General features: G+C 37.2%; 1 protein-coding gene across 8 annotated transcripts in view; it reads left to right on the top strand.

Annotated features, from left to right (window-relative positions):
- Positions 1 to 12272, top strand: part of UNC13B (unc-13 homolog B) — a 237437-nt gene that overhangs the window by 82318 nt on the left and 142847 nt on the right. For all 8 annotated transcript variants that reach the window (XR_009251620.1, XM_058694990.1, XM_058694991.1 and 5 more), the window contains exon 6: positions 3566 to 3639. Coding sequence is in view for 7 of the 8 variants with exons in the window: in XM_058694990.1 (XP_058550973.1) it covers positions 3566 to 3639 (74 nt within the window). In the remaining variant the exon portion in view is untranslated. The remainder of the gene's footprint in view (positions 1 to 3565; positions 3640 to 12272) is intronic.

The following is a 12272-nucleotide window of genomic DNA, read 5'->3' as shown; positions in this document are numbered from 1 at the left end:
ATCTCTTTTTTACGTGTTGAGATGTTTTGTTTCTTTTATTTTTTTATGCACATAATATAGTTTTTCCTATAAAATAGCACTGTATATATTACATTCTGACCTGTTTCACTAATTACATAAATAAATGCATATAAAATAAATGCTATTCCTTTATAATTTCCATGGTTGATTTTTTATTGTGTGAATACACAATGATAATAAGAGTAGCATTTGTTGACTAATTACTGTATGTCAGTGGGTATATCACTAAGCATTTTTGCATATTTCCTCGTATAATATTCATCATTTAAATCCTTCGAGGTGGACCTAACTATTTTCTCCTTTTTAGAGATAAGGAAGCTGAGGCAGAGAGTATTTAAGTCTTTTGCCCAAGGTCACATAGCTAGTAAGTAGTAAAGCTAGAATTTAAACTCCACTGATTTGGCTTTGGAACCTGGGCTTTTAATTTAAACTATAATACATTTAACCATTCCTCTTGGTGGGTATTTTAATTTTTCAAAGTTTGTGCTGTTATAAACAGTAGTGCAAGAAACATCCTTGTAGCTCTATGTTTTTTAAAAACTATCTTGTGGGTGAGGCAGTGCACAGTGGTTTAAAAGTTACCTGTTGAAAATTGAGTCTTTGTCACAAATATGTTCTTTTACTTACAGACTACCATGATTAGTACTTTCTTGTGTATCTTTCCAGAGCCAGTCTTTGAATATATAAGTATATATATAAATGTCAACCTCTTTTAAAAATACAAATAGTAGGGGTTGCCTGGGTGGCTCAGTTGGTTAAGTGTCCAACTTCGGCTCAGGTCATGATCTTGTGGTTCGTGAGTTCAAGCCCCGCATCATGCTATCTGCTAACAGCTCAAAGCCTGGAGCCTGCTTCGCATTCTGTCTCCCTCTCTCTCTGCCCCTCCCTTGCTCGCACTCTGTCTCTCTCTCTCTTTCTCTCTCAAAAGTAAATAAATATTTAAAAAAATAGGATTTTCTAACACATTTGCTACACCTTGCTGTTATCCACTTAACAATGTACCTTGGTGAATCATTCTACATCAGAACATATAAGTAGCTCTTCCTCCCCTCTCATTTCTTTTTAACAAGTGTGGAGTACACCATTTTATGGATGAGGAAGAACTATATAAATTAGGTTGTAGATTACTTGAAGGTTTTATTATAAAACTTTAAAATGTTGCCACCAGTTGCTGAAGAGCTGTTTCAGGGGAAGGAGGTGAACGTTTGAACCAGAGGGACAAAGGAGAAAGGCCTGGATTTGATTTCTTCATGTGGACTACTGAAGAATATATCTGTTTAAATGTCTCCAAAGTTGATCTGATCCATATTTTGTGTTAGATATACAGATGTACTTGATGTTTTTATTTTATTTTTTAAATTTATTTATTTTTTTGTTTTTAAGTTTATTTATTCTTGAGAGATAGAGACAGAGCATGAGCAGGGGAGGGGGGGGGAGACACAGAATTCGAAGCAGGCTCCAGGCTTTGAGCTGTCAGCACAGAGCCCAACGTGGGGCTCGAACCCACGAACCACGAGATCATGACCTGAGCCGAAGCCAGACGCTTAATCGACTGAGCCACCCAGGCGCCCCAATGTTTTTATTTTTATTATTATTTTTACTTAATGTTTTATTTTTTTAAAGTTTATTTACTTTTTGAGAGAGCGAGAGAGAGAGAGTGTGTGTGCAAGTGGGGGAGAGGCAGAGAGAGAGGGAGACTGAGGATCGGAAGCATGCTGCCCACTGACAGCAGAGAGCGCCGTGCAGGGCTTGAACTCCTGAACCAGGAAATCATGACCTAAGCCGAAGTTGGTCGCTTAACCAACCGAGCCACCCAGATGCCCCTTACTGATGTTTTTAAGAGATTTTTTTTTTTTTGGAAGTTGTCACAGTCTTAATTGATTGGTTAATTGGTCAGTTTTAAATATATAGAAATGAGGATATAACCTTATTTTTTCTTCTTTTTAAAAAAACTTTGAGAGACTGTGTGCACACACGGTGGTGGGGAGGGGCAGAGAGGGAAGGAGAGAATCTCAAGCATGCTCTGGGCTGTTAGCACACAGCCCAACTTGGAGCTTGATCCCACCAACCTCAAGATCATTATCTGAGCCAAAATCAAGAGTTGGTTGGCTGAGCCACCTAACCGACTAAGCCACCCAGGTGCCACTAGAGAGTGAATCTGAAGCAGCCTCCATGTACAGTGCAGAGCCTGAAGTGGAGCTTGATCCCTGACCCTGGGATCATGACCTAAGTAAAATCAAGAGTCAGATGCTCAACCAACTGAGCCACTTTGGCGCTCTTTCTCTTTTTTTGATAGTAGCCATCCTATTGGGTGTGAAGTGGGATCTTATTGTAGTCTTGATTTGTATTTTTCCTAATGATCAATAATGTTGAACGTCTTTTCATGTGCTTATTGGTTATTTGTATATCATCTTTGGAGAAATGTCTATCAAGTCCTTTCTTGATTTTTGAATTGGGTTTTTGTTGTTCTTGAGTTTGAGTTGTCTATTCTGAGCGTTAATTCTTTATCAGATATATTTTGTAAATATTTTCTCTGTCTATGGGTTACCTTTTGATTCTGTTGATAGTGTCTTTTGATGCAGAATTTTTTTTTTTTTTTTTTTTTCATGAAGTCCATTTTGTCTGCTTTTTCTGTCATGGCTTGTACCTTTGGTGTCCTCTCCAAGAGATCATTGCCAAATCCAACATCACTCAGCTTTTGCCCTATATTTTCTTCTTAGAATTTTATAGTTTTAGGTCTTCAGTTTAGGTCTTAATTCATTTTGAGTTAATTTTTTGTATGTGGTGTTAGGTAAATGTCCAACGTTCTTTTGCATGTGGATATCTAGTTTTCCCAGCACCATTTGTTGAAAGATGCTTTTCCCTATTGAGTGTTTTTTTTTTCTTTTAAGATTTTATTTAATCTCTATACCCAACATGGGGCTCAAACTCACAACCCTGTGATCAAGAGTCACATGCTCTTCTGACCTAGCCAGCCAGGTACTCCTGTTATTGAATGTTCATGGTATCCTTGTCAAAAAATCATTTGACTATATGTGAAGGTTTATTTCTGGGCTCCCTATTCTATTCCATTGTTCTATATGTCTGTGCCATGTTGTTTTGATTATTGTAGTTTTATAGTAAGTTTTGAAATTAGGAAATGTGAGTCTTCCAGTTTTGTTCTTCCTTTTCAAGATTGTTTTTGGCTATTTGGAGTTACTGGGATGCCCTATAAATTTTATTTATTTTTTTCCCTTATGAGTTTTAGAATGGGGTTTCTTATTTCTGCAAAAGAAATCATTGAGGTTTTGATAGTGATTGCATTCAATATGTAGATCACACTGGGTAGTATTGACATTTTGACAATAAGTCTTCTGATCCAGTGGGAATAATAGAATATTATTTTGTTTTCTGTGAAGATGCAAGATCATATTCGTGTCAAGAACCAAGCCCACCAGTAAAATTGTCCATCACTTTCTACCTTGATTATTTGTTGGAATAAAGGATTATTGGTGCATGATCAAATTATTAACCTCGTAATGTAATTTCTTCTTTTTCATGGTAGATATCCCAGAGGAGGAGGCCAGATACTGGACTTACAAATTGGAGCAAATCAATGTCTTGGGAGCTGACAGTGAGGTAGGAATTGCATTATTTACATTACAGAGATGGGAGAATATTTCTTTCCTTTTTTTTTTTTTTAATTTTTTTTTTTTTAATTTTTTTTTTTTTTAATTTTAGAGAGCGTAACTGGGGGAGAGGGACAAAAGGAGAAAGAGAGAATCTTAAGCAGGCTCCATACTCAGAATGGAGCCTAACATGGGGCTTGATCCCACAACCCTGGGATCGTGACCTGAAGTGAAATCAAGAATTGGATGCTCAACCGACTGAGCCACCCAGGCATCCTGGGAAAAATTTCTTTATAGGACACTTTATAGTTTGTCAAGGGAAGAGGACCCAAGAGCGTGTTGAAGAATGAAAGGATTTAAGCTACATTAAAGAAACAAGGCAGCTGGAAGATCATTGGACATTTAGAAGGATCTATCTCCCACTTGTTCTATTTTTCTCATTGTTCCCCATTAATGGCTGAGTTGGCACTAGTCTGGCTCTAGACTTTTTGGGTGGGAGCTTATACTAGGGAAACTGTTCTCTTGTTACAGAGATGAGCAGAAGGCATTTCTTTTGCTAATTTCCAGATGTTTGGTATACAGTTGACTCTTGAACAGCGTGAGTTTGAACTATATGGGTCTAGTCATACACAGATTTTTTCTGATATAGTACTGTAAATGTAGTGTAATAATGCAAACATATATGATTTTCTTAACATCTTTTTTCTCTAGTTTATTGTAAGAATACAGTATATAATAGACATAACATACAAAACATGCATTGACTCCTTATCGGTAAGGCTCAACAGTAAGCTATTAGCAGTTAAGTTTTGGGGGGAATCAAAAGTTATATGTGAACCTTTGCCTGTGTGGAAGGTCAATGCCCCTAATCCCCCATTGTTCAAGAGTCAACTGTTAAGCGTGCCTTGGTGGCTCAGTTGGTTAAGCATTCAACTTCGGCTTAGGTTGTGATCTCATAGTTTGTGAGTTCAAGCCCTGTGTTGGGCTCTGTGTTGACAGGAGCCTGCTTGGGATTCTCTCTCTTTGTCCCTCCTTCCCTCCCTCTCTCTCTTTCTGTCAAATAAAATTTTAAAAAGTCAACTGTAAATTGTTATTTGTATGTTCTTTTTAGGGATGCTTAGACTATTACATTGCTTGGCCTTGTCTTATCTCCAGAGATAACTCTGGTGCACAAAAGGAAACACAGACAACGCAGTCTGGGCCATCAGGAATGGGGGATGTTTTTGTTATTGCTCATGGAGGAAAAAGATAAGATTTTCATTTTTGGACATTTTGGGCTGTTACAAAATTGGTCTGATTATAAGGTAGAATTTGGAATGCCAACAGATATTTCAATGGAAATGTCTGGTAAGCAACTTCATGAAAGAATGAAAGAATATGAAGCTCAGGGTATTAGATAGGGTGAGGAGCTACTGGCATAGAGTTAGGATTCATGAACATAATAGTAGCATTTGAAGTCCCAGGAATAGAAGAACTCACTCATGTAAAGTATGTAAAACGTATTTTTAAAATTTTTTTATTTTAATATTTATTTTTGAGAGAGAGTGAGAGGGAGAGTGGGGGGGCGGGGAGTACAGAGAGAGAGGGAGACACAGAATCTGAAGCAGGCTCCAAGCTCTGAGCTATCAACACCGAGCCCATTGTGGGGTTTGAACCACGCACAGACCGTGAGATCATGACCTGAGCCCAAGTGGGATGCTTAAGCGACTGAGCCATCCAGGTGCCTCTGTAAAAAGTATTGAAGAATAACAAGGGGGAACATCAAATATAGAATATGGAAAAACCAGAGATGGTGAAGGAACTGAAGAGAGCAAGTAGAAAAAGAAAAAGGCTCATGGAACAAAGGGTAAAAGGGTTTTAAGGCAGAAATTCTTTTTTTTTTTTTTTTTTTTCAACATTTTTAATTTATTTTGGGACAGAGAGAGACAGAGCATGAACGGGGGAGGGGCAGAGAGAGAGGGAGACACAGAATCGGAAACAGGCTCCAGGCTCCGAGCCATCAGCCCAGAGCCTGACGCGGGGCTCGAACTCACGGACCGTGAGATCGTGACCTGGTTGAAGTCGGACGCTTAACCGACTGCGCCACCCAGGCGCCCCTAGGCAGAAATTCTTGATACTGTCCGATGTTAATGAGAACAAAGATGATGAGTAATGGAGCTGTCACATTTGGCAATTACTGACCAATATTTGTGGATTAGTTCAGGATTCCAAAATGAAGTGTTTTGATGAGTGTATTAGTTTCCTAGGGCCTCCATAGCAAAGTGCTATTAACTAGGTGGTTTACAAAAACAGACATTTATCCTCTCAATTCTGAAGGCTAGAATTCTGAAATGAAGCTATTGGCAGGGTCAGTTCCTGCTGAACGTTCTGAGGAACTGTTCCATGACTCTCTTCTGCCTTCTGGTGGTTTTCAGTAGTTCTTGCTGTTCCTTGGTTTGAAGACACATTGTTCAAATTTCTGCCTGTTGCCACTACCTCCCTGTGTGTCTCTGTGTCTCCTCATAATATGTTCTCTTTGTGTGTCTCTGTCCAAATTTACATTTATCTTGTAAGGGCAATAGTCACTGAACTAATTTGATTACATCTGCAGAACCCCATTTACAAATAAGGTCACATGCATAGGTACTGGGGATTAGGACTTCAACATATTGTTTTGAGGAACACAGTTCAACCCGCAGTGAGTTAAATCACAGGTGAGAAAATGGAATTTGTGACAAGTGTCAGGGTTTTTTCTTAATTCACCTGAATCCTCTGTAGGCTGCCTACTATTTGAACTATATAATTCTTCTTATGCCCCAGCCAGTACCTCAACTTTTCTCTGTTAAAAGTTCCAATCCTGGGGCGCCTGGGTGGCTCAGTCAGTTAAGCGTCCGACTTCGGCTCAGGTCATGATCTCGCGGTTCGTGACTTCAAGCCCCGCATCGGGCTCTGTGCTGACAGCTCAGAGCCTGGAGCCTGTTTCAGATTCTGTGTCTCCCTCTCTCTCTCTGACCTTCCCCCATTCATGCTCTGTCTCTCTCTGTCTCAAAAATAAATAAACGTTAAAAAAAAAAAAATTAAAAAAAAAAAGTTCCAATCTTTCTTCTCTCCTTGATACATGCCAAATCCACTCTGTCTTTTTCTCACTTTACCCTTTGTATTTTTTTGTTTTCCCATAGCCTGGGTGTAGAGTGGTATTCATTTTCCAAACTCCTATCTTCTTTGTTTACTTAGTAAAGAAACAGATGGCTGGGCACCTGGCTGGCTCAGTTGGTAGAGCATGTGACTCCTGATTTCAAGGTCATGAGTTCAAGTTCCATACTGGGTGTAGAAATTACTTAAAAATAAAATCTGGAAAAACCAAAACATTGTGCTTTTGATTTTATAGGCTTTGCTGTGTGTCACTAGGCAGAATCAGATGAAGAGGTTAAAACAATAAAAAACCAAATGTAACTTCAGCAAATAGGGAGGAATTTTATAAGTTCTAAAAATGGTGGTTCTTGGCCTGTGGTTCTCAACTTCCTTTAAGATTTTTGCTTTTTGTTTCTATTCTAGGATTTGGAGTTCACTAAGTTTACTTCTTTCATCCCTCCCTATATCACCTGTTGTTAATATTTTTAATAACTGTGAAAATATAGTTCATAAAGCTCACACATTTAAAGTATAAAATATAGTATATTCAGAGTTGTACATCCTTAGAACATTTGCATTACCCTGTAAAGAAATTCTATGCCCTTAGCCATCATACTCCCAATTCTCTCATCCTCCTTAGTCCTAGGCAAATATCTACTTTCTATCTCTATACATTGACTTATTGTGGACATTTCATATAATGGAATTATACAATATGTGGTTCTTTATGATTTTCTTCTTTCACTTAGCATAATATTTTCAAAATTTCTTCCACGTTGTGGCATGTACACACTACTTCATTCTGTTTCATTGTCGAATAATATTCCATTGTATGGTTATACTACATTTCATCCATTTATCAGTTGGTAGACAATTAGATTATTTCTACTGTTGTGGATAATGCTGCTATTAATATTGATGTACAAGTTTTTGTTTGGACATAGGTTTTCTCTTGGATGTACACCTGGGAGTAGAATTGCTGGATCAGATGGTAACTATGATTAACTGTTTTAGAAATTGCCATACTTTTTCCCAAAGTGGCTGTACCGTTGTACATTCCTACCAGCAGTGTATAAGGGTTCTGTTTTCTCCACATTCTCGCTAACACTTGTTGAATATGGCCATCCTAGTAAATGTGAAGTGCTATCTTATTGTGGTTACTACTTTATTTAAAAATTTTGTTATTGAAATTTCCTAACATGAAAAGTAAGTAGAATTATTCCTCTTTTTGCTGTAGTGTTTTAAGACCAATCTCAGACATCATCTTGTCTCACTCACAAATATGTGAATATTTGTACATCTTTAATAGATAATGCCTTTTTTTATGTAGATAAAAAAACCACATACCCTTCATCACATTTAACAATAATTTGTTTTTTAATGTTTTTATTTATTTTTGAGACAGAGAGAGACAGCATGAGCAGGGGAGGGACAGAGAGAGAGGGAGACACAGAATCCGAGCAGGCTCCAGGCTCTGAGCTGTCAGCACAGAGCCCGACACGGGGCTCGAACTCACAGACTGTGAGATCATTACCTGAGCTGAAGTCAGACGCTTGACCGATTGAGCCACCCAGGCGCCCCTAACAATAATCTCTTAATGTCATGTCCCACCTAGTAAGTTCAGATTTCCATTATTGTCTCAAAGATACATTTTCACAGTTGATTTGTTCAGTTCAGGATCCAAACAAGTTGTTCACATTTGGTTATTATGTCTAGTAAATAATTTTTATTCTGTAACTTTCCCCTTCCCTCATTTGTTTTATAGAATCCTGCATATTCTGGATTTGGCTGATTATATCCCCAGGGTTTTATTTACCATGTTCCTCTATCTCTGTTCTTTTAAACTAAAAATTATATCTAATAGTTCGAGGATTAGATTGAGACTTAGACTGAAGTTCTTTTTCGGTAGGGAGATGGTGTCTCATTTCACTTTAGTGATGTTAAAATTCAACAGTGGAGAGGCACTTACTACCTGCAGTTACTGTCACAATAAACATCATACATGTGAAAAAAATTCAACAGTGGGTTCAACTGGTGTCAGCCAGTTTTATCCATAATAAAGCTTTCCCACCAGTCTTCCCACTTGGTTTTAGCAGCAGATAATTATTATTTAATTAGGGCTTGTAAAATGATGATTTTCTAATTATATTACCCCTCCAACCTTTATTTACTATGATTTATCTGTGAAAAAGGACTTTCTCCTACAGCTCTTTCATTCACTTGTAATAAAATCTGTACAAGAAAAACATTCTCTTTTGTTAATTTTCTTTTTAAAAAAATGTTTTTTTTGTTTTTTTTTTTTACTTTTTGAGAGACAGGGAGAGAGACAGCGTGCGCGCGTGGGAGAGGCAGAGAGAGGGAGACACAGAATCCAAAGCAGGCTCCAGGCCCTGAGCTGTTAGCATAGAGCCCGATGTGGGGCTCAAACTCATGAACTGTGAGATGGTGATGCAAGCTGAAGTTGGGTCGGATACTCAACTAAGCCACCCAGGTGCCCCTCAGTTTTCAAAATAATAGGAAACTTCTCCAGGCAATGAATGTGTTTTCTTTTTTTAGTAGTGTATCATTATGAATTTATGGGTTTTGATATTATTTGTTTCAATCCATTACAGTCATTATTCTTTTTGATACTAAAATCATCTCATCTTTCATTAGTGGTATCTCCTTCATGTTGGCTCCTGTGTACTTTTTTCTGTTTTTATCATGGAAAAATTTTAACGAGACTTAAAAATAGAGGGAATAATAAAATGAAACCAGTACACATATTCCCAAGATTCAGTAATTATCAAGATCTTGTCATATCATTTAAAAAACACAGTGTAGAGTCTTCTTAATTCTCCGGTGTGTATTTAACAGTTCCCATCCACTGGAACCCCTTGGGTTAGATGTACTAAGTCAAGACTGGCTTAGGGATCTACCACTTGACAGAGTTGGATTGTACCACAATTACTTTTCCTCCTCACGGACCATTAGGTTTTTACTATGATAAACGTATGCTGCAGTGAGCATTATTTCTGTATGTTTATGAATGAGGATTCTTTGGATATATATACCCAGGAAGTAGAATTGCTTGGTTGTGGGATATGCTCTGTTCAGCCTTACTAGATATTGCTCAATTGTTCTCCAAATAATTGTACCAATTTATATTACATTTCCTGCTGCTTTGTATACTTACTGATACTTGCTACTACCAGATTAAAAGTATTTGCTAATCTAATGAGTGTAGAGTATTATTGTTTTAATTTGCATTTGTCTGTTTATTGGTGACATGCTGTCATTTATTCAACAAATAACTTACCAAACACTAAATACCAGTCACTGTTTTTAGATGTTTGGTAAACACCAGAGGTTGAACAAAGATCCCTGTTCTCATAGATCAAATAGGAGGAGATAGACAATAAGCAGGAAATGTAATAAATACAGTAAGTATTAAAGTGTTAGAAGTGCTGTAGTGAGGAAACCTATTTTTTTCATGTTGATTTTGCATTTCTTTTGTTAGTATCTATTTCTAATCATTGTGAATGGCATATTTAAAAATTACATTTTCTAATAGTTCATTGCTGTTATAAGGTAGTGCTTTGTTGTTCATATTTTTAGTATTCATCTTATACAGCAACTTTTAAAACTTTATTTTAATTCCAGTGTGATTAACATACAGCATTATGTTAGCCTCAGGGGTACAATATAGTGAATGAACAATTCTGTGTATTACTCAGTTCTCATCACAATAAATGTACATCTTAATCCCCTTCACCTAGTTCACCCCCCTCACCTCCCCCTCTGGTAACCACCCATTTTCTATATTTAAGAGTCTATTTTTTTGTTGTTGTTGTTTTTTGTTTTGGTCTCTTGTTGTTAGTTTCTTAAATTCCACATATGGTTGAAATTATATGGTATTTGTCTTTGACTTATTTCACTTAGCATTATACTCTGTAGCTCCATCCATGTTGTTCCAAATGACAAGATTTCATTCTTTTTTTGTGGCTAATTAACGTTGCAATGTAAATATATACCACATCTTCTTTATCCATTCATCAATAATGGACACTTAGGTTACTTCCATAATTTGGCTGTTGTCAATAATGTCGCTATAAACGTAGGAGTGCATATATCCTTTTGAATTAGTGTTTTCGCACTCTTTGGGTAAATACCGAGTAGTGAAATTACTGGGTCATATGGTAGTTCTGTTTTTAGCTTTTTGGAGAGCCTCTATGCTGTATTCCACAGTGGTTATACCAGTTTGCATTCTCACCAACAGTGCACAAGGGTTTCTTTTTCTGTACATCATCACCAACCCTTGTTGTGTCTTGTCTTTTTGGTTTTAGCCATTCTGACAGGTGTGAGGTGATATCTCATTGTGGTTTTGATTTGCATTTCCTTGATGATGCTCAAGTGATGTTGAGTATTTTTTCATGTGTCTGTTGGCCATCTTTATATTGTCTTTTTTGTTTGTTTTGAAATTTGAACTTTATTTTTATTTTTAATTTATTGTCAAGTTAGCTAACATGTAGTGTAGTCTTGGCTTCAGGAGTAGATTCCCATGATTCATCTCTTTCCTACAGCACCCAGTGCTCATCCCAACAAGTGTCCTCCTCAATGCCCATCATCCATTTTCCCCAACCCTCCATCCCTATCAACTCTCAGTTCTCTGTATTTAAGAGTCGCCTATGGTTTGCCTCCCTCTCTGTAACTTATTTTTCCTTCCCTTCCCCTATGGTCTTCTGTCAAGTTTCTCAAATTCCACATCTGAGTAAATTTGTATGATATTTGTCTTTCTCTGACTGACTTATTTCACTTAGCATAATGCCCTCCAATTCCATCCACGTTGTTGTAAATGGCAAGATTTCATTCTTTTTCATTGCCGAGTGGTATTCTATTGTATATATATATACCACGTCTTCTTTATCCATTTATCAATTGATGGACATTTGGGCTCTTACATAATTTGGCTGTTGTTGATAGTGCTGCTATAAACATTGGGGTACATGTGCCCCCACGAATCAGCACTCCTCTTTCCTTTGGGTAAATTCCTAGTAGTGCTATTGCTGGGTCATAGGGTAATCCTATTTTTAATTTTTTGAGGAACTTTCATATTGTTCTCCAGAGTGGCTGCACCAGTTTGCATTTCCACCAACAGTGCAAGAGGGTTCCCCTTTCTCCACATCTTCTGCTTTTGGATGAAAAGTTTTGAATATATCTGTTAAGTCCATCTGGTCCAATGTGTCGTTTGGAACCATTGTTTCCTTATTGATCTTCTGCCTAGATGATATGTCCATTGATGTAAGTGGACTATTAAAGTCCCCTACAATGATGGTATTATTATCCATACATTTATTTATGTTTGTGATTAATTGATTTATATATTTGGGTGTTTCCACGTTGGGGGCATAAACATTTACAATTGTTAGCTCTTGTTGATGGATAGTTCCCTTAATTATGATAGAATGACCTTCTTCTTCTTCTCTTATTATAGTCTTTGGTTTAAAATCTAGTTTGTCTAAGCATAAGAGACTGTTAAAAACTGAGAACAAA

The sequence above is a fragment of the Neofelis nebulosa genome, chromosome 12 (genome assembly GCF_028018385.1).
Source record: "Neofelis nebulosa isolate mNeoNeb1 chromosome 12, mNeoNeb1.pri, whole genome shotgun sequence".
Taxonomy (NCBI): domain Eukaryota; kingdom Metazoa; phylum Chordata; class Mammalia; order Carnivora; family Felidae; genus Neofelis; species Neofelis nebulosa.
This window is presented reverse-complemented; position numbering and strand designations above follow the sequence as displayed.